At 38.6% G+C, this 22,167-nt stretch overlaps 3 protein-coding genes across 3 annotated transcripts; 1 reads left to right on the forward strand and 2 right to left on the reverse strand.

The window, feature by feature from the left end:
- The first annotated feature begins 338 nt into the window (after window positions 1–338).
- On the forward strand, window positions 339–1,313 carry LOC128775503 (olfactory receptor-like protein OLF4). The gene is given in 1 exon segment (XM_053897030.1): window positions 339–1,313. A coding segment is annotated over 1 exon segment (975 nt).
- Window positions 1,314–2,339: 1,026 nt separating this feature from the next.
- On the reverse strand, window positions 2,340–10,195 carry LOC109261252 (olfactory receptor-like protein OLF4). The gene is made up of 3 exons (XM_053898217.1): window positions 9,841–10,195; window positions 9,340–9,555; window positions 2,340–2,428 (listed from the first exon to the last, which is right to left on the reverse strand). Exons 1-3 carry the CDS (start codon window positions 10,193–10,195, stop codon window positions 2,340–2,342), a joined length of 660 nt encoding a protein of 219 aa, XP_053754192.1.
- An 8,715-nt stretch (window positions 10,196–18,910) lies between these two features.
- On the reverse strand, window positions 18,911–19,846 carry LOC109261254 (olfactory receptor-like protein OLF4). Its single transcript, XM_019439829.2, has one exon. The coding sequence runs from the start codon at window positions 19,841–19,843 to the stop codon at window positions 18,911–18,913; it is 933 nt and encodes a 310-aa protein (XP_019295374.2). The 5' UTR covers window positions 19,844–19,846.
- Window positions 19,847–22,167: the final 2,321 nt, after the last annotated feature.

Below are 22,167 nucleotides of genomic sequence, written 5' to 3' on the forward strand. Positions count from 1 at the left end.
AGATCACATCATCTACATACATAAATTTCTTTCTTTCTTTCCAGTTTGGATACGTTTTCTCTCTTTAACTGCTCTGGCCAGAACTTGCAGTGTTATGTTGAGTAGAAGATGTGAAAGTGGGCACCCTTTCCTTATTCCTGATCATACAGAAAAATGCATACTGTATCACCCTTGAGTATCATGCTTGGTGTGGGTTTTTCACTAATGGCTTTATGTTGAGATAGGTTCCTTCTATTCCCACATTTTAGTGTTTTTATCATGTTCCATACACAAATATAAAAAATTAATTTCTTGAGTGCAGAATATAAACAATAATGTACCAGCCAGGTTAGTAATGCATGATTGTGTCATGTTCTTCTTATTTTGATAGTCATATCAACTATACGGAACTAGGCAACGATACACGAAGTTCAGAATTTCTTCTTCTGGGACTTTCAGAGGAACCAGAATTGCAACCCTTCCTCTTTGGGCTGTTCCTGTCCATGTACTTGGTCACCATACTTGGGAATCTGCTCATCATCCTGGCTGTAAACTCTGACTCCCACCTCCACACGCCCATGTACTTCTTCCTCACCAACCTGTCCTTTGTAGACATCTGTGTCACTTCCACCACAGTCCCCAAGATGCTGGTGAATATACAAACACAGAGAAAGGTCATAACTTATGAAAGCTGTATCACGCAGATATACTTTTTCGTACTCTTTGTAGTTTTGGACAATTTCCTCCTGACTGTGATGGCATATGACCGCTTTGTAGCCATCTGTCACCCACTGTGCTACACAGTTATCATGAACCCCAAGTTCTGTGGGCTGCTGGTTCTGGTGTCCTGGATCGTGAGTGTCCTGAATTCCTTGTTACAAACCTTAATGGTGTTGCAGCTGTCCTTCTGTACAGGCATGGAAATCCCCCACTTTTTCTGTGAACTCAGTCAGATGATCCAACTTGCCTGTTCTGACACCTTTCTTAATGACATGGTAACGTGTTTTACAACTGTGCTGTTGGGTGGTGCTCCCCTGGCGGGGGTCCTTTACTCTTAATCTAAGATAGTTTCCTCCATACGTGGGATCTCATCAGCTCAGGGCAAGTATAAAGCATTTTCCACCTGTGCATCTCACCTGTCAGTTGTCTCCTTATTTTACTGTACAGTCCTAGGAGTGTACCTCAGCTCTGCTGCTACCCAGAGCTCACTCTCAAGTGCCACAGCCTCGGTGATGTACACGGTGGTCACGCCCATGCTGAACCCCTTCATCTACAGCCTGAGGAACAGAGACATAAAGGAGGTTCTAAATGTATTTTTCAGAGGGAAGCCATAAAAAGGCCATTTCTTAAGAAGTACAAGTCATTGCCGGCTTAATGCTTAATAGCCTGAATTTGTGATTTTTTAACCAGATCATGAAAGAAGAACTTAATGCCTCTATTTATAGCCTAGAGTTTCAGTTTTTCTAAAGTTCAACTGCTTTATTGAATTTAAATAAGTCCCTGTGGTTAACTCTCTGCTCCTGATACCCAAGAGTTTTTCCTTTTTTTCTCCCTAGTTTCCAAAGTTAGTCCCCACCTTGAATCAGAACAATTGGGAAATTCCCATTTGCCTCATATAGTGATGAACGGTCCTAGTTTTATGGAATAAACTACATTTGGCAACTGAAGCCATGTATATAATTTTATCGTAGAGGAAATTGTGCGATCACAGGGTTTTTTTTTTTCACTCTGTGTCTGCCATTCCTTTATAGATTCTACCTTAAATGCTCTTCCTGATAATGTAGACATTAACATACTAGTTTGTTTTGTCACTAGTCGTGGGGTTTTAGGATCCTCGTTAGGATCCTGTTCTCTCTCTTATCAGCTCAGCATCCACAGTATCCCTGGCACAGAATAGTAAGGCAAAAATTCCTTATGAAAAACATGCTCTGCTCCAAGTGTAAAGTACAGAAAGACAAATTTGCATAAACCAAGTGACTAATATGGGGTTACTATCCGAGAAGACCTGAAAAAAATGATGACATAAAATTTTCAATCACGCCGTATTTTATTGCACAAAATCTGTTTTTGATGATGTATAACTACTTATTGAGGTGTGGGATATTTGGTGTCCATGTTTAAAGGGATTTATTAATTGGAGTGAAGAATCTAGTGGCAGATTTTATACTATTTCATTGGATGATACTGCTGTTTCTATTTGAAAATTTCTAGTGCTGCCTACGAATATTATGATTTCCATTGCCCTAAACTTAATATCTCCCCCTTTAAAAATGATGTCCTAAAAATGATAGAGTGAGTGAACAATATGTGTATTCACTCTCTCATTACGTTCTTTCACTTTTTTATGCTCTAAAATCTCTTCAATCCTCATGATCAAAGGATGACTCAGACAAGAGCTTGAATTCATGCCCAGTGATGTTCTGGGAATGGAGACTTGTGCCTGAGAGTCCTACAAGTTATCCGTGCAAAAACATACAGGTCTTTCCAATCTCTACCTGGAAGAGAAACTCAGTGATAGTACCTTTTTAATACAGTTACCTAAAATTAATGTGACTAACAAGGTCATTATGAATGCTCCCTTCAAATATCAGAACAAATGCCAAAAAAGAAGCAGCAGTAGGTTATTCTTAATATTCTCAGTATTATTTACATTGATTATTGTGTCAGTAAGCTATATGCTTACTGCATGACAAGCCATGCCAAAAGTAAATGTTTTAAGATAATGCTTTAAACATTTTTTTAAATATGAAATTTATTGTCAAATTGGTTTCCATACAACACCCAGGGCTCATCCCAACAGGTGCCCTCCTCAATGCCCATCACCCACCCTCCCCTCCCTCCCACCCCCCATCAACCCTCAGTTTGTTCTCAGTTTTCAAGAGTCTCTCATGTTTTGGCTCCCTCCCTCTCTAACCTTTTGTTTGTTTTTCCTTCCCCTCCCCCACGGTCTTCTGTTAAGTTTCTCAGGATCCACATAAGAGTGAAAACATACGGTACCTGTCTTTCTCTGTATGACTTATTTCACTTAGCATCACACTCTCTAGTTCCATCCATGTTGCTGCAAAAGGCCATATTTCATTCTTTCTCACTGCCAAGTAGGATTCCATTGTGTATATAAACCACAATTTCTTTATCCACTCATCAGTTGATGGACATTTAGGTTCTTTCCATCATTTGGCTATTGTTGAAAATGCTGCTCTAAACATTGGGGTACAAGTGCCCCTATGCATCAGCACTCCTGGATCCCTTGGGTAAATTCCTAGCAGTGCTATTGCTGGGCCATAGGGTACATCTATTTTTAATTTTTGAGGAACCTCCACACTGTTTACCAGAGAGGCTGCACCAATTTGCATTCCCACCGGCAGTGCAAGAGGGTTCCCGTTCCTCCACATCCTCACCAGCATCTATAGTCTCCTGGTTTGTTCATTTTAGGCACTCTGACTGGCATGAGATGGTATCTCAGTGTGGTTTTAATTAGTATTTCCCTGAGGAGGAGTGACGTTGAGCATCTTTTCATGTGCCTGTTGGCCATCCGGATGTCTTCTTTAGAGAAGTGTCTATTCATGTTTTGTGACCATTTATCCACTGGGTTATTTGTTTTTTGGGTGCCGAGTTTGGTGAGCTCTTTTGGATACTAGCCCTTTGTCTGATATGTCATTTGCAAATATCTTTTCCCATTCCGTTGGTTACCTTTTAGTTTTGTTGACTGTTTCCTTTGCAGTGCGGAAGATTTTTATCTTTTTATCTTTTATCTTTTATCTTTTTTAGATTTTTAAATATATGTTTTAGTTAGTTAATATGTAGTGCACTATTGGTTCTGAAGTAGAATTCAGTGATTCATCACTTACATACAACACCCAGTGCTCACCACAACAAGTTCCCTCCTTAGTACCCATTACCCATCTAGCCCATCTCTCACCCACCTCCCTCTGTCAACCCAGAGGTTGTTCTCTATCATTAAGAGCCTCTTCTGGTTTGTTTGCCTCTCTTCCCTCTCCCTTATGTTCATATGTTTTGTTTCTTAAATTCCACACAGGAGTGAAATCATATGATCTTACTCTTGTCCTTACTGACTTATTTCAGTCAGCATAATACATTCTAGCTCCATCCATCACATGGGGGTCTGTATTGGGGAAGTCTTTTGGTCTCTGTTGGTCTCCTCATGAGGTGGTGGTCAGCTGTGGGTCAGCTGGAGGAGCTCTGTTAATCTTGGCTGTGTTCTCACATATGGGGGCTTGCTGGTGATAGGCTGGTCTAGGCTGGCTTTCATTAGGGCAACAGGGCTCTGCTCCACGTGATTTCTCTTCTTACAGCAGGCTAGCTTGGACTTGTTTCCATGGCAGAGACAGGGTTCCAAGAGCGCAGCAGAAACACACCAAGGACCCTTCAGACACACTGTCATTTTCACCATACACTCTTAGCCAAGGCAAATAAAATACTAAATTCAGTCCAGATTCGAAAGTGGAGAAATCGACCCCACCTCTCAATGGGAGGAGCTTCCCAATCACATTGCAAAGTACACGGATACAGAGATAAGTGGTGAATTGGGTCCACCTCTGCAAAAGGTCTACCATAAGTGTAGTTTTCAATTCAATAAAGTTTATTGGTGTGGGGCAGAAAATCAACACACAAAACAATATAGTGCAGTACAATATAGTGATTCAACCATTCAATACATTACTCATTGCTCATCACTGTGAGTGTGCTCTTAAGGATTGAGTCTATAGGATTTTCTTTACTTTTTTTTCAATGTTTATTGATTTTTGAGAGACAGAGAGAGACAGATCATGAATGGGGGAGGGGCAGAGAAAAAGGAAGACACAGAGTCCAAAGCAGTCTCCAGGGTCTGAGCTGTCAGCATACAGCCTGATGCAGTACTCAAACTCATGAACCCTGAGATCATGACTTGAGGCAAAGTCAGACTCTTAACCAACTGAACCACCCAGGTGCCCTGACTTTACAGGGTTTTCTATATTCAGTTCGTATCATCTGTGAATAAAGACAATTTTACTTCTTTCTTTCTGATTTGTAATCCAGTGAAGAAATGGGTGGAAGACATGAATAGACACTTTTCCAAAGAAGACATCTTGGTGCTTTTTACTTTCTCAATCTTTCCTGATTGTTCTAGCTAGGACATGAAGGATTAAGTTGAATAGGAGCAGTGAGAGTGGACCCCCTTGTGTTGCTGCTGATCTCAGAAGAGATATTTTCTAATCTTTCACCACTGTGTACAATGTTATTGTGGGTTTATCATATACAGCCTTTTGCTTTTTTTGTTGAGGTGTGTTCCTCTTATACCCAGTTTGTCAAAGATTTTTTAAAAAATCATTAAAGGATGCTGTATTTTGTCAGATGTTTTTCTGCATGTATTGAAATGATCATATGATTGTTATATTTCACCCTATGAATGGGGTGTATCATATTTAGTGATTTGTTTGTGCTCAACAATCCCTGTACCCCAGGGATAAATCCCACTTGATCATGGCATAAAATCCCTTCAATGTGTTGTTTGATTCATTTTGCTAGTATTTTTCAAAAATTTTGTGTCTGTGTTCATCAGGGACACTGGTCTATAGTTTTATTTTTTTGTACTGGCCTTTTCTGACTTTGGTATTAAGGCAAATCTGGCCTTGGAAAATGAGGTTGAAACGTGTCTTCCTCTCTAGTTTCTGGAAGGGTTTGAGAAGAATTTGTCATTAATTCTTCTTTACATGAATGGTAGAATTCACCTATGAAGGTCTCTGCTCACAGGCTTTTGTTGCTGGGAGATTTTTGATTACTAATTTAATACCCTTACTCATTATTGGTCTGTTCATATTTCCTATATCTTCCTGATTTTGTCTTGGTAAATTGTATGTTTTTAGGGATTTATCCATTTTTTTTCTAGGTTGTCCAAATTGTTGGAATGAGATCATTCATAGTAGTCTCCTATTATTCTTTGCATTTCTATGATATTGGTTGTAAGGTATAATATTTTACTGCTGAGTATATTTATTTAAGCCTTCTCCTCCTTTTTTTGTCTACCTAAGGGCTTGTCAATTTTGCTTCACTTTAAAAAATTGGCTCTTCACTTTGTTAATCTTTTCTATTGGTTTTCTGGTCTATATATCATTTATGTATTCTGATATTTATTTCTTTTCCTCTGTTGATTTGGACTTAGTTGGTGCTTCTTTTTCCAGGCCTTTGAATCAAAGTTTAGGTTATTTACTTAAGGTCTTTTTATTTGTCTTAATGTAGGCATTTATTGCTATAAACTTCTCTATTGGAGCTGCTTTTGTAACATACCATAAATTGTGATATGCGTTGATTCCATTTTCATTTGATTCATGATTTTTAAATTTCAGTTTTCATTTCTTCTTTCACCCATCAGCCACTCACAAGTGCATGGTTTAAATCCCACAAACTTGTGACCATCTCAGGTATCTGTACTTTTACATTAACTACAGCATTATTCAGGATAGCCACGATTTGGAAACAGCCCAGCATCCATCAACAGATGAATTAATAATGATGGCGTATCTATCAGTGGAGTTCAGCAATAATAAATGAAGACATTTTTTCCTTGCTCAACCGTGAATGGACCCCAAGGGCATTATGCTAAGTGACATAGACAGAGAAAGACAAATACTGTATGATCTCACTTATATGTGAAATATAAAAATCTGAACCATAGAAACAGAGAGTAGGTTGATGTTTGATAGTGGCTGGGGTTTGGGGAAATGAGAAGATGTTAGTGAAAGTCTATAAATCTTCAGTTATAAGATGAATAAGTTCTGGGGACTTAATGTACAACATGGCTATTATGATTAACTCTATTGTGTTGTATACTTGAATGTTGCTAATAGAGTATTTAGTAAATGTTCTTACAACAAAAAGAAGTGGTAACTATGTGAAGTGATGGATGTGTTCACTGACCTATTATGGTGATCATTTCACAAAATATATGTACATGAAATCACCAAGTTGTATGCTTAAATTTCCACAATTTATATGTCAATTAAATTTCAATAAGGCTGGAAAAATGAAGAAAAACATTCCTATGTCTCTGTCTTCCATTGCATTTCAAATGTCACCTCATCCTAGGGGAATTATACCCATAAAAATGATACCAGAGTGGAAACTATTATGAGTATTTCAATGGTGAGGTCTATCAATAGGAAAACAGTATCTACAGAAGGATTCTGTGAAGATAGTATCAGTGATAGAACACTTGTTAGCTCCATTAATCAATGAAATAGATACAAGTTCCCTGGTATCTCTGAGCCATCTGGAAAGTAAACCTTTTATTTATTTGATCTTTCCTTATACTAGGAAAGGTGATGTATAGGCAAGAGGCATGGAGGAAATATTTACAACCTGACCCTCTGGAGTAGAATTTCCATAACTGCTCATTAGATGCCTAATTCATTCTCACTGTCTTCTCTTAGATCATTCCACTGCTGAATGTGGATTGGAAATAAACCTTTTGAATTGAAATTAACAGCAGTGGTAGACTGTTTGCAGAGATGGCCCCAAGTCCTGGTCTTTCTCTGTAGTCATATCTTTGGCAATGTGCACAGTACCTTCCATCAGGAGGTGGAGACTATTCTTCCATCTTTGATTCTGGATGGATTAGAACTTTTTATTTACTGTGGCCAACAGAATATGATAGAAGTGGCAGTGGACCTTAGAGGCCCTGTGAATTTCTGCTGCTCTCTCTTGAAATACTGCTCTGAAAAGAGAATAAAACCAGATGGGCTGCCAGAAGAAGTGAAGACATGTGGAGCACAGCCCAGTTGTCCAAGCCAAGGCCACTCTGATCAGCCACAGCTAGCTAGCCAAGACCCAAACCCTGGCAAGATCAGCAGAGCCTTCCCAGGTGACATAAAACCTGATTCAAGATCCTTGAGGACATCAACAGAGATTAGAACAACTCATCACCATACAATTCTACTTGATACTAAAGATATTCTACCAAGCCATTTGTTTTCAGGATGGTTTGCTATTCAGCAACATTCATGATTATTTTGTTATTCAAATTTATTTTGGATGACTATTAAAAAAATCCTCTCCATTGAAGATTCTATTCAGGTAACCAGTAGAGGTTGGAAGGACAGGCATTTTTGTGGAGAAAAAACGGTGACCTGGAATCACATAAGTGGGCAGGAATTCAAGCTCTCTTCTGTCTTGCAGAGACATCTTAATTTTAGCCCAAATGCGATTCATTTTTGGCATTGACCTCCAGACCTGGAAGAATAGATTTTTTTTTCTTTTAAACCCTTAGTGTGGTAACTGGATATAGCAGCAATAGTAAATAACAAAGACACTTATCCAATAAATGTTTTAAATGATTTTTAAGAGAGAGAGGGAGAGAGAGAGAGAGAATGCAAGTGGGGGGAGGGGCATAGAGAGAGGGAGAAACAGAATCCAAAGCAGGCTCCAGGCTCTGAACTATCAACAGAGAGCCCAACGCAGGGCTCGAGCTCACATACTACAAGATCATTACCCAAGTTGAAGTTGGACACTTGACTGACTGAGCCACCCAGGTGCCCCAATTTTTTTAATAAAAGGAACTTAAGCCTCTCAACTCATTCACTTAGCTTTCTTGGATAAAGGTGTTGTGTGTTGAAACCCTACTTAAGTAGAAGAAGCAAAATAAGGTCAGTTTGGGGGATATTCAGCCTATTGCCTGGTTCAGAGAATGTCTCCTTGCATAAATGTAAATATGGTTCTGTCTTTGAGGCCTCTGGGCATTAAGATAGGAAAAACCATATATCATTAACTTATGGCCACCTGTTCTATTATAATTTATTTTGCCTAAATTTCTGCATTCCTTGAATTCCATGTTAATGAAAACCTCCATTCTCTTCCTTTCTTTACCCTCCAAGTTTTTTTCAAGCTTGCTCTCAACACAGCAGATAGGTTGCAATGATTTCTAATGACTCTTTTATACTCTTATATCAATAAGAGTCATGGCCAAGAGTAGACTTTCATAGGAGTAGTATAACTCATGACAAGGGTTTTTTTTTTTTTTTTTGGTCAAACAAAATAAAAAATACTATGATATAGTTTATTTGAGAAGAAATTATTCGTAACAGATCCATGTAGTCCTTTGAAATGAGTGAGAATTCCAAATATTTCACATCAAAGGTGAGGAATCACATTGGGAGAGTAGGAAAATGACAAAGGGAAAATCTTTTAGATATAAGAGATATCAAAAAGCTTAGCATAGGGAGTTACATAAATTGTACACAGATGTTGAAATTAAAAAAAAAATAGAAATTCCAGGAAAAAAAATAGAAGAGGCATGTTCCACTCCCACAATCTGATCAAAGAATCTCAACATTTGGGTCAGACTTTGGACCCTGCAATCATGGGTACTTTTCAGCACAAGACAATTGGCCCTTTTATAGCTGCCATACCAGAGAATCTCGTCAGAGGAACTAATGTCTTTATTCCTCAGGCTATAGATGAAGGGGTTCAGCATGGGTGTGACCACCGTGTACATCACTGAGGCTGTTGCACTTGAGTGGGAGCTCTGGGTAGCAGCAGAGCTGAGGTACACTCCTAGGCTTGTACAGTAAAATAAAGAGACCACTGAAAGGTGAGACGCACAGGTGGAAAATGCTTTATACTTGCCCTGAGCTGATGAAATCCCACGTATGAAGGAAATTATCTTATAGTAAGAGTAAAGGATCCCAAAAAAGGGACCACCAGCCAGCAGCATAGCTCCAAAATACACCACCATGTTATTGAGAAAGGTGTCAGGACAGGCAAGTTGGATCATCGGATTGAGCTCACAGAGAAAGTGGGGGATTTCCCAGACTGTACAGAAGGACAGCTGCAACACCATTAAGCTTTCTAACAAGGAATGCAGAGCACTCAGGATCCAGGACACCAGGACCAGGAGTCCACAGAGCCAGGAGTTCATAATGACCATGTAGTTTAGTGGGTGACAGATGGCCACAAACCTGTCGTAGGCCATCACATTCAGGAGAAAGTCATCCAACCCTGCAAAGGTTATGAAAAAGTTCATTTGTGTGATACAGTCCTCATAGGTTATGACTTTGGTCTGGGTCTGGATGTTCCAGAGCATCTTCGGGACGGTGGTGCAGGTGAAGCAGATGTCTACAAAGGACAGGTTGGCCAGGAAGAAGTACATGGGGGTGTGGAGGTGGGAGTCAGAGCTAATGGCCAGGAGGATGAGCAGGTTCCCAAACACAGTGATCAGGTACATGGAGAGGAAAAGCTCAAATACGAGGGGCTGCAGTTCTGTTTCTTCTGAAAATCCCATAAGAAGAAATTCTGAAATTCCTATATCGTTTCCTGGGTCCACGTGGTGGAGGTGACTACCAATAAAGGGGAAAATAACATGACTAATTTTCACATCAATAGACATGGCTCACATTGTTGAAATGCTACAATTTACATTTTCCAGTCAAGAAAGTTATTTCAATATTTTGTGAATGGATGGGTGCTCTGGAGGGGATCCCCATTTCCTCTATTATTAGGAATTTTCATCCCAACATCAGATGTTCCCCAAAAGGCTGGGTATTGTGCAGTTTTAATAAGAAATTATCTCATGCATTTGAGGAATATATAGACCATCAACCATGTTTTCAGCATTTCCAAGTCATAAAGTAGACGGTGCTGAAAAGCAAAGGTACCTATTAATCATTGCTGGTGATAGGATATACACGTATATAAAAATTAAATAATCCTGAGATGTGGACTGAAGCTATGAAGAAAATGAAGGCAAGTCAAAAGAAAGAGTGGATGGGCTGTTATGTTGGGTGTTCAGTCAAGATTGACTAAGAAGGTGACATTTGAACAGAGACCTCAAGGAAGAGAGAGTGCAAGACAGGTCTTCCTGGCAGGAGGAAGGACAGTGCAAAGGCCCTGCGGAAACACTTTTTTTCAGAAAATCAAGGCTCAGAAGGAAGCCAGTGTAATGGCGGGGAGTTGAAAAGAGGGAGAGTGATGAGAGGTATTGGCAGTGAATTTTGTGGATCCATGTGGCCTCGCAGCTGCTTAAAATTCAAGACATAGGGAGCTCCTTGTCCACACTATGTACCTCTTGCACTTTGTTAATCTGGTTGTAAAGCATCCTGTCAACTGAACATCCCTTGTCAGTATCATCTGTTGATGGAGTCTGACCTGTGTATTATAGGGTCAACCTGGAATAGAGGCGCCTATAAACACCTGCTCTGAGACCTGCTCTCACTGCACACACACACACACACACACACACACACACACACACTGCACCATATCCTCCTGGTGTGTGTTACTTGTATGTCTTCACCTCCCCCTGCCTGCCCCAACACACTTTTTAGGATATGAATGCATACACATCATATTACCTTTCCCAGAAGGAAAGTAGAAATAGTACCAGAAAGTCCTATTCATTGCTTCCTAAGGACAAATAATCCTGGGGCTCCATTTTGGAATGGTCTTCTGGCCTGTACATGAAAAATTAAAAAATTGTGTTCAACGAACAGAGACAGAGACAGAGAGAGGGAGTGATGTTGGTGGCCTCCAATCCTAATTATATCGCATTTACACCCAGCAAAAATAATTAAAGGGCAAAAATAAATTTCTCTAAAGGAAAAAAGTAGCGACATCTTTATGACGTGAACATCACAGATCGAACATCGCAAGAGAATAAACCAACACGTCTCATAATTTGGGCATTTTTATTGGCAGAGAGCAGACTTGACTTTCCTGTGTTTATTCCATATTCATTTGATTAATCAGTTTTTATATGGCCAAATAGAGGATGAGGTAAGCCTCTTTGCCACTTGTCTTACGTGGCATTTTTTTGGTGTGTATATGATGTTCTTATGCTTTGAATTTTAGTCGCTTTCTTGACAAGTCTGACGAGCACAACTAGTCATGGTTCTGTTCCTTGTCCAACAGGTAACGTGCTCTCCAGACCCTATGAAATCCTAAACACCCCATGACAATCTATCCCCTAACTCTGAATAAGCTTCATGCAATTTACCCAAGTACATTATTTTGGACTCACATTTATTTTTACTGCACTCCTGTGTGTCATTGTGACGTGATTACCAAAGGAGCAGGAACGTCTGCTCATCTTCCCTTTACCAAAAGTATGTGATGTATATGCACTTATATAGAAACGGATTCATGAAAATGAGATATTATGAAATACAAAGAACGACAGACAGAATAAAACCAGGTTAAAGAGCAGTTTCAGTACAACCATGTTACACAAAACTGAAGTTTTGAGCAGTAACTGAAACATGATCTACAGGACCAGTAAGTCAACAAAATCAACATAGAAAAATAATAAAATTCCCCAAGACCTGGATAAAAAAAAGAGTATAGCATATAAAGCTCTTAAAAATTTCTGGCACCATAGCAGATGCTCTTTCAGTATTAATTCAATGAGTCAGGAATTAGGTCTCATTATATATGGACATTTAATACTTGACAAAGCTGCATTTAAGTGTCGTCGGAAAAGACTGGATTGTTGAGTGAAAGCTGGCACGAAGGCTTTCTACGTGGAAGGAAGTGTGATGCTTGCTTATTTCACACATCTCACCAAAAATCCAAAAGAGTAAGTAAACCCCCAGTGTAAGAGTAACCATTCCATTTTAGATGCAGATCTAGAAAATTACATATAAAATCTACTGGTGGGAAAATCATCATTTGTAAGGCAAGAAAAAAAACTCAGAAGGTAGAAGATACATACATTTCACTAAATGAATTTTAAAACTATCTTATGGTCCAAAAGACCTAACTAAAAGTCAATAGAGAAGCTGTGATTTACAGCAATTATTTCAAATGTTCATAATTATAGATAAATAGATATATAATATAATATAATATAATATATATGATATATATGATATATATTATATATAACATATAATATATAATATATATATAATATAATATAATATAATATAATATAATATAAATTTATAGATAAATTATAGATAAATAAATTAAAGATAAATAGATAAATATAGATATAATATGTGGACATATAATAATAATAGGCAAATTAAATCAAATATGTGAATCTTTAATTGAGCTCACTAATAGTTTTAAGAATCAACAAGTAATCTCTTTCACACTGATCATCTTGTGAAAATACTCAAAGGGCTGTCCCACAGATTGGGATCAGAATTTTTAAACAAGTAGCAAAAAGGCACTTTTTATTTTATTTTATTTTTTTAATTTACATCCAAGTTAGTTAGCATGTAGTGCAACAATGATTTCAGGAGTAGATTCCTTGATGCCCTTTACCCACTGAGCCCATCCGCCCTCCCACAACCCCTCCAGTAACCCTCTGTTTGTTGTCCATATTTAATAGTCTCTTATGTTTTGTTCCCCCTCCTTGTTTTTATATTATTTTTGCTTCCTTTCCCTCGTGTTCATCTGTTCTGTGTCTTAAAGCCCTCATATCAGTGAAGTCATATGATATTTGTCTTTGTCTGGCTAATTTCGCTTAGCATAATACCCTCTAGTTCCATCCACCTAGTTGCAAATGGCAAGATTGCGTTCTTTTTGATTGCCGAGAAATGCTCCATTGTATATATACACCACATCTTCTTTATCCATTCATCCATCAATGGACATTTGGGCTCTTTCCATACTTTGGCTATTGTTGATAGTGCTGCTATAAACATAAACATGGGGGTGCATGTGTACCTTAAAAAGAGCACACCTGTATCCCGTGGATAAATGCCTAGTAGTGAAATTTCTGGGTCTAGGGTAGTTCTATTTTTAGTTTTTTGAGGAACCTCCATACTGTTTTCCAGAGTGGCTGCACCAACTTGCATTCCCACCAACAATGCAAAAGAGATCCTCTTTCTCTGCATCCTTGCCAACATCTGGTGTTGCCTGAGTTGTTAATGTTAGCCACTCTGACAGGTGTGAGGTGGTATCTCATTGTGGTTTTGATTTGTATTTCCTTTATAATGAGTGATGTTGAGCATCTTTTCATATGCTGGTGGCCATCTGGATGTCTTCTTTGGAGAAGTGTCTATTCATGTCTTTTGCCCATTTCTTCACTGGATTATTTGTTTTTTGGGTGTTGAGTTTGATAAGTTCTTTATAGATTTTTGGATACTAACCTTTTATCTGATATGTCGTTTGCAAATATCTTCTTCCATTCTGTTGGTTGTCTTTTAGTTTTGCTGATTTTTTCCTTTGCTGTGCAGAAGCTTTTTATTTTATTTTATTTTTTATTTTTAAAAATTTACATCCAAATTAGTTAGCATATACTGCAACAATGATTTCAGGAGTAGATTCCTTAATGCTCCTTACCCATTTAGCTCATTCCCCCTCCCAAAACCCCTCCAGTGACCCTCAGTTTGTTCTCCATATTTATGAGTCTCTTCTGTTTTGTCCCCCTCCCTGTTTTTATATTATTTTTGTTCCCAGAAGCTTTTTATATTGATGAGGTCCCAATAGTTCATTTTTGCTTTTGTTTCCCTTGCCTCCAGACACGTGTTGAGTAAGAAGTTGCTGCGGCCAAGGTCAGGGAGGTTTTTGCCTGCTTTCTCCTTGAGGATTTTGATGGCTTCCTGTCTTACATTGAGGTCTTTCATCCATTTTGAGTTTTTTTTTTTTTTTTTTTTTTTTGTCTGGTGTAAGAAAGTGGTCCAGGTTAATTTTTCTGCATGTTGCTGTCCAGTTTTCCCAGCACCACTTGCTGAAGAGACTGTCTTTATCCCATTGGATATTCTTTCCTGCTTTGTCAAGGCCATAGGTTTGTGGGTCCATTTATGGGTTCTCTACTCTGTTCCATTGATTTGAGTGTCTGTTCTTGTGCCAGTCCCACACTGTCTTCATGATTACAGCTTTGTAAAACATCTTGAATTCTGAGATTGTGATGCCTCCTGCTTTGGTTTTCTTTTTCAAGATTGCTTTGGCTATTTGGGGTCTTTTCTGGTTCCATACAAATTTTAGGATTGTTTGTTCTATCTCTGTGAAGAATGCGGTGTTACTTTGATAGGGAATGCATTGGATGTGTAGATGGCTTTGTGTAGTATTGACATTTTAACAATATTTGTTCTTCCTATCCAGGAGCATGGAATCTTTTTCCATTTTTTTGTGTTGTCTTCAATTTCTTTCATGAGCTTTCTATAGTCTTCAGTGTATGGATTTTTCACCTCTTTGGTTAGATTTATTCTTAGGTATTTTATAGGTTTTGGTGCAATTGTAAATGGGATCGATTCCTTGATTTCCCTTTCTATTGCTTTATTGTTGGTGTATAGGAATGCAATTGATTTCTGTGCATTGGTTTTATATCCTGCAGCTTTGCCAAATTCATGAATCAGTTCTAGCAGTTTTTGGTGGAATCTTTTGTGTTTTCCATATAAAGTATCATGTCATCTGTGAAGAGTGAAAGTTTGACCCCTCTTGGCTGATTTGGATGCCTTTTTTGTGTGTGTTGTCTGATGGCTGAGGCTAGGACTTCCAACACTATTTTGAATAACAATGATGAGAGTGGACATCCCTGTCTTGTCCCTGACCTTAGGGGGAAAGCTCTCAGTTTTTCCCCATTGAGGATGATATTAGCATTGGGTCTTTCATATATGGCTTTTATGATCTTGAGATATGATCCTTCTGTTCCTATTTTCCTGAGGGTTTTTATCAAGAAATGATGCTGTATTTTATCAAATGCTTTCTCTGCATCTATTGAGATGATCATATGGTTCTTGTCCTGTCTTTTTTTTGATGTGATGAATCACATTGGTTGTTTTGTGGATATTGAATCAGCCCTGCATCCCAGGTATAAATCCCACTTGTTCATGGTGAATAATTTTTTAATGTATTGTTGGATCCAGTTGGCCAATAACTTGTTGAGGATTTTTGCATTGATATTCATCAAAAAAGGAGCCAGCATTACATTAGTGGATTGGAGACAAGTCCATGAGGAATTGTTAAGAAAGAAGGAAAAGGGACACAAGGTAGAAGAAAAGCCTGCACTGAAATATAAAGAGCATTCATGATGTGCATAGGATCTTACTGAAACATTTGTATGAAAGTGTATGAATAGGAATTCATGCATAAAATGGAAGAGAAATTTTATAAGACTTCTGGAACAAAGAAAATCAGTGAGAATAACATTTGGTAAACAACTATATTGAATGAAAACAACAAAATTGAATGAATATGTGCTACTAACTTACATAAAGACCTACAAGAACAATAACCTAATGATACCAACATTGGTCACTAATTCAAGGGCAGATGGCCAAAGACTTGGAAATGAAAAAGTATATCAGAAGGGCATTTACAACGTGGGGAAGAAGCAGTAAGTAAGTTGTGATTTCATCTTACACAAAGATACACAGATTCATATAGACTTCTAGAATGGAAAGGTGATCTTTAGTCAAATGATGAAGAAAAATACCTTCCAGATGATGGCCAAAGGTGATGCAACTTTCAGAAATAGATCTACTCCCCAAATGCCAAGAAGACCAATAAGGAATAACAAAGATATGAAAACAAGTCAGAAACATGCCTAAAGGGTAATTTATTATGGCTAAGAATGAAGCACTTTATTTCTTGTGTATAGCAAGGACTGACACAAGAAGAATATTGAAGTGCCTGCTCAACCCTGTCAGTAAGAAAATGAAAAATAGGAGTGCCTAGGTGGCTTGGTAGCTAAGTGTTTGACTCTTGATTTCGGCTCGGGTCATGATCTCACGGTTCATGAGTTTAAGACCTGCATCAGGCTCCATGCTGAATGTTGAGCCTGTTTGAGATTCTCTCACTCTCTCTCTCTCTCTCTTTCTTTCTCTTTCTCTCTCTCTCTTCCTTTGCAGCTCTTCCCCACTCATGTGCTGTCTCTAAAATAAAATAAAATAAAATAAAATAAAATAAGATAAAATAAAAGTTTCTTTAAAAAAAAGAAGAAACACAATGTAGAGACTGATAAGTAGCACAGAATTGAATAGATCAGAACAACTCCCACCAGACAATCCCATTCGATTACAAAGACATTATATTAAAACAGGAGTTTTCAGAAGGGTTTGTTACACAGTCCTAGGGAACAGATATAATTATAACAGCAACCAGAACCGAGAGGAATTATAATAATATGCTTCTTCCCATTTTAGGTATTTGTGCTGATATTTGGGGACAGAAGTCACGGTTACTCTGTTATTAAAATTTATTTTAGATAGACTGTGTTATAAAGAGACTTTGTTAGGGTTCCAACCAGGTAATCAAGAGAAGTTGGAAGGACAAGGCTCTTGGCACCAAAATTGTGACCTGAATCATATGACTGGACAGGAATTCAGTGTCTAAAGAGTCATCCTTTGATCATGAGGATATATATGTATGATATATAAAAGATGATATTGATATTGTTCAATCATTGCCCATAGCATGGTTATGATCTTTCATTTAGAGCAGTGGAATGAGTCCTATCTGTATGCAGCAGAAAGAGTAAGATGATTCAGTAAAAACACCATAAACAAGTTTTTGGAAAACATGGAAAAAATACAACTCTAGTACATGGACACAAAACTAACTCCATACTTCAGTGAGTAGATAGACAGCACAAAATGAAATATTTTGCTCAGTAATACCCAGTATAATTTCAATTTTTCTTCATCATAGTTAAGATCTTCCTAGACTCAAAGGCCATATGAAGTTAATCTATTTATTCAAATACGTGTTTCTGTTGTAAACGCTATTTGGAGACATGTATTTGGTGATCATTTTGCCAATTACTGTTGAAAGCACTGTGGATACAGCTGCATAGGAGAACATGATCATAATAAGGAGAATGGAATGCAATGGCTTACCTATAAGATGAACTATATTAGTCTACACTGTCAGAACGAGAAGTCAAGGCAGTGAAGTACAAAGTATTGATATACACAAGTGAAAAACTGTGGTTTCATACTTTCCTATTATGAAATTATATGAATGGTCTTGGTTATCAAAAGTAGTTTTTTTCTTTTTTTTAAATATAATTTATTGACAGATTGGTTTCCAAACAACACCCAGTGCCCATTGCAACAAGTGCCTTCCTCAATGCCCATCACCCACTTTCCCCTCTCCCCCACCCCCCTTCAACCCTCACTTTGTTCTCAGTATCCAAGAGTCTCTTATGGTTTGCCTCCCTCCCTCTCTGTAACTTTTTTTTCCCTCTGCCTCCTCCATGGTCTTCTGTTAAGTTTATCAAGATCCACCTATGAGTGAAACATATGGTATCTGTCTTTGTCTACCCGACTTATTTCACTTAGCATAATACCTTCCAGTTCCATCCATGTTGCTGCAAATGGCCAGATTTCATTCTTTCTCATTGCCAAGTAGGATTCCATTGTGTATATAAACCACAATTTCTTTATCCATTCATCAGTTGATGGACATTTAGGCTCTTTCCATCATTTGGCTATTGTTGAAAGTGCTGCTATAAACATTGGGGTACAAGTGCCCCTATGCATCAGCACTCCCATATCCCTTGGGTAAATTCCTAGCAGTGCTATTGCTAGGTCATAGAGTAGTTCTATTTTTAATTTTTTGAGGAACCTCCACACTGTTTTCCTTTTTCTATATGAATAATATAACTCATGGCTATCCTTTTAGTAAAACAGGAGAAAAATTACTTGGAATGACATGTTGTTTGAGTAGAAATTATTTTTAAGAAATTCATGTTACCCCAGGGAACAAGTGGGAATTTCTGAATATTTTTTCATCAAAACTGAAAAAATCTTTGAAAAAGTAAGAAATGGACAAAGGGTAAACTGTCTATATATCAGACAGAGCAGAGGCTTAATAAGTGAGTTACTTAAAAAAATATGGAGAAGTTGAAGTCAAGCAAATGAAATTCTGGGAAATAAATAGCAAAAGCAGATTCTTCTTCCAGAGTCTGATCAAAGAACGGCAGATTCTAGCTCTGAGGCTTTGAGCCCTGCAGTCATGGGCATGTCTTCAGTCCCCGGACAATTGGTCCTTATGTCACTGGAACCCCAACGATTCTTTTCAGAGCCCTCTTTATGTCTCTGTTCCTCAGGCTATAGATGAAGGGGTTCAGCATGGGCGAGACCACCGTGTACATCACCGAGGCTGTGGCACTTGACCGTGAGCTCTGGGTAGCAGCAGAGCTGAGGTACACACCTAGGCCTGTACAGTAAAATAAGGAGACAACTGACAGGTGAGATGCACAGGTGGAAAATGCTCTGTACTTGCCTTGAGCTGATGAGATCCCACATATGGAGGAGACTATCTTAGAATAAGAGTAAAGGACCCCAGCCAGGGGAGCACCACCCAGCAGCACAGTTGCAAAATACATCAACATGTCATTAAGAAAGGTGTCAGAACAGGCAAGTTGGAGCATCTGATTGAGTTCACAGAAAAAGTGGGGGATTTCCATGTCTGTACAGAAGGACAGCTGCAACACCATTAAGGTTTGTAACAAGGAATTTGTAACACTGATGATCCAGGACACCAGAACAAGCAATCCACAGAGCTGGGGGTTCATGATGACGGTGTAGTGCAGGGGGTGACAGATGGCCACAAACCGGTCATAGGCCATTGCAGATAGGAGAAAGTCATCCAGCTCTACACAGAGTAAGAAAAAATACATCTGGCTAATGCAGCCTGCATAGTTAATGACCTTGCTCTGAGTCAGGATGTTCAGAAGCATCTTCGGGACGGTGGTGGAGGTGAAGCAGATGTCTACAAAGGACAGGTTGGCCAGGAAGAAGTACATGGGGGTGTGGAGGTGGGAGTCAGAGCTGATGGCCAGGATGATGAGCAGGTTCCCAAACACAGTGATCAGGTACATGGAGAGGAAAAGCCCAAATATGAGGGGCCATAATGCTGGTTCCTCTGAAAATCCCAGAAGAAGAAACTTTGAAATGTGTGTATCATTGCCTAGTTCCATCTGGTGGAGTTGACTACTTAGGAAATAAAAAAAATAACATGATTAATTTTCAAGCAAATGGCTTTATTTATTCATTTTATTTTTTTCTTTTTTTAAAGTTTTTATTTATGTTCCAGGTAGTTGACATACAGTGTAAAACTAGTTTCAGGTGTAGAATACAGTGATTCAACACTTCCACACTTGACCAGCGCTCTTTAGGACCAGTGCGGTCCTAAATCCCCATCAGCTATTTCCCCCAAACCCCATCTCCCTCCCCATTGGCAAGTTTGTTCTCTACAGTTAAGAGTGTATTTCTTGGTTTACCTCTCTCTTTTTTCCCTTTTTCCATTTGTTTTCTTTTTTAAATCCACAGGTGAGTGAAATCATATGGTATTTGTCTTACTCTGACTTACCTTGCTTAGCATAATAAACTCTAGCTCCATCCACGTTGTTGTAAATGGCAAGATTTCATTCTTTTTGATGGCTGAGTAAGATTCCATTGTATATATTAATATATGTGTGTATATATACATGCACACAGCACACATGTGGACACATACATGTCCATGTATGTATAGATAGTTGGGCCATTTCCGTAGTTTGCCTGGTGTAGATATTGCTGCTATAAACATCTGGGTGCATGTATCCCTTTGGGTTGGTGTTTTTGTGTTCTTTAGGTAAATACCTAGTAGTGCAACTGCTGGATCATAGGATAATTTTGTTTTTCATGTTTTGAGCAATCTTCATACTGTTTTCTAGAGCAGATGCACGATTTGCCTTCCCACCAACAGAGAGAGAGGGTCCCCCTTTCTCCACGTCCTCTCCAACATCTTTTGTTTCCTGTATTCTTGATTGTAGCCGTTCTGACAGGGGTAAGGTAATATCTCATTGTAGTTTTGATTTGTATTTCCCAGACAATGGGTGATGTTGAGCATCTTTTCATGTGTCTGTTAGCCATTTGGATGTCTTCTTTGGAAAAAAATGTTTATTCATATTTAATGCCCATTTTTTTAACTAGATTATTTGTGTTTTGGGTGTTGAATTTGATAAGTTCTTTATAGATTTTGGATGCTAACCCTTTATTAGATAAGTCTTTTGCAAATATCTTCTCCCATTCCATAATTGCAGTACATAGTATTTGCCCAAAGCATATAAAAATACTAATTCAAAGAGATACCCACACCCTGATGCTTATAGCAGCATTATCAACAATAGCCAAGTTATGGAAAGAGCCCAAATGTCCGTAGGCTGATGAATGGACAAGGAAGGTGTGGTATATGTTATGTGTGTATACACGCACACACACACACACACACACACACACACTGAAATATTACACAGCCACAAAAAGAATGAAATCTTGCCATTTGCAACAATGTAGATGGATCTAGAGAGTATTATGTTAAGCAAAATAAGTCAGTCAGAGAAAGACAAATACTGTATGATTTCACTCATATGTGGAATTTAAGAAACAAACCAAATGAACATGGGGGGGAAAAAAGAGGCAAACCAAGAAACAGACTTGTAAATCTAGAGAACAAAATGAGGGTTGCTACAGGGGGATGGTGGAGGGGGTGGGTTAAATATGGGTTGAGGATTAAGGAGGACACTTTTGATGAGCACTGGGTATTGTATATGTGTTGAATCACTAAATTCTATTCTTGAAACTAATATTACACCATATGTTAACTAGCTGGAATTTAAATAAAAACTTGCAGGAAAAAAGTCCCTACAATCCAATTATGTAGAAAGAATATATATATAAAAAATAAAAAATCATATACCGTGTCAGATGGTGACAGGTGCTATGCAAAAAAAAAAAGTAGGTATAGAAAAGAATGGATGGGGAGGGCTCTATTTTTTATTTTTTATTTAAAAAAAATTTTTTTTTAACATTTATTTAGTTTTGAGACAGAGAGAGACAGAGCATGAACGGGGGAGGGTCAGAGAGAGAGGGAGACACAGAATCCGAAACAGGCTCCAGGCTCTGAGCGGTCAGCACAGAGCCCGACGCGGGGCTTGAACTCAACGGGTGGGACCGTGAGATCATGACCTGAGCCGAAGTCGGACGCTCAACCGACTGAGCCACCCAGGCGCCCCTGGAGGGCTCTATTTTTTAATAGGTGTTCAGGAAGACCTGCAAAGAAGGTGACACTTTAACAGAGGCTTCCAGAAAGGCTTAGCAGGAAGCAGGAGGATATTGGGGGAAGCGCGTGCCCTGCAGTGGAAACAGAGCCAAGGCCCTGGAGAAGGCGTTTAGTCCAGATATTCAAATCTCAAAATGAAGTCGGCATGGGGAGGGAATGACTAGGGATGAGAGGTGTTGGCAGAGAATGCTGAGGGGC

The sequence above is a fragment of the Panthera pardus genome, unplaced genomic scaffold, assembly GCF_024362965.1.
Source record: "Panthera pardus isolate Hobbes unplaced genomic scaffold, ASM2436296v1 HiC_scaffold_8, whole genome shotgun sequence".
NCBI classification, from domain to species: Eukaryota; Metazoa; Chordata; class Mammalia; order Carnivora; family Felidae; genus Panthera; species Panthera pardus.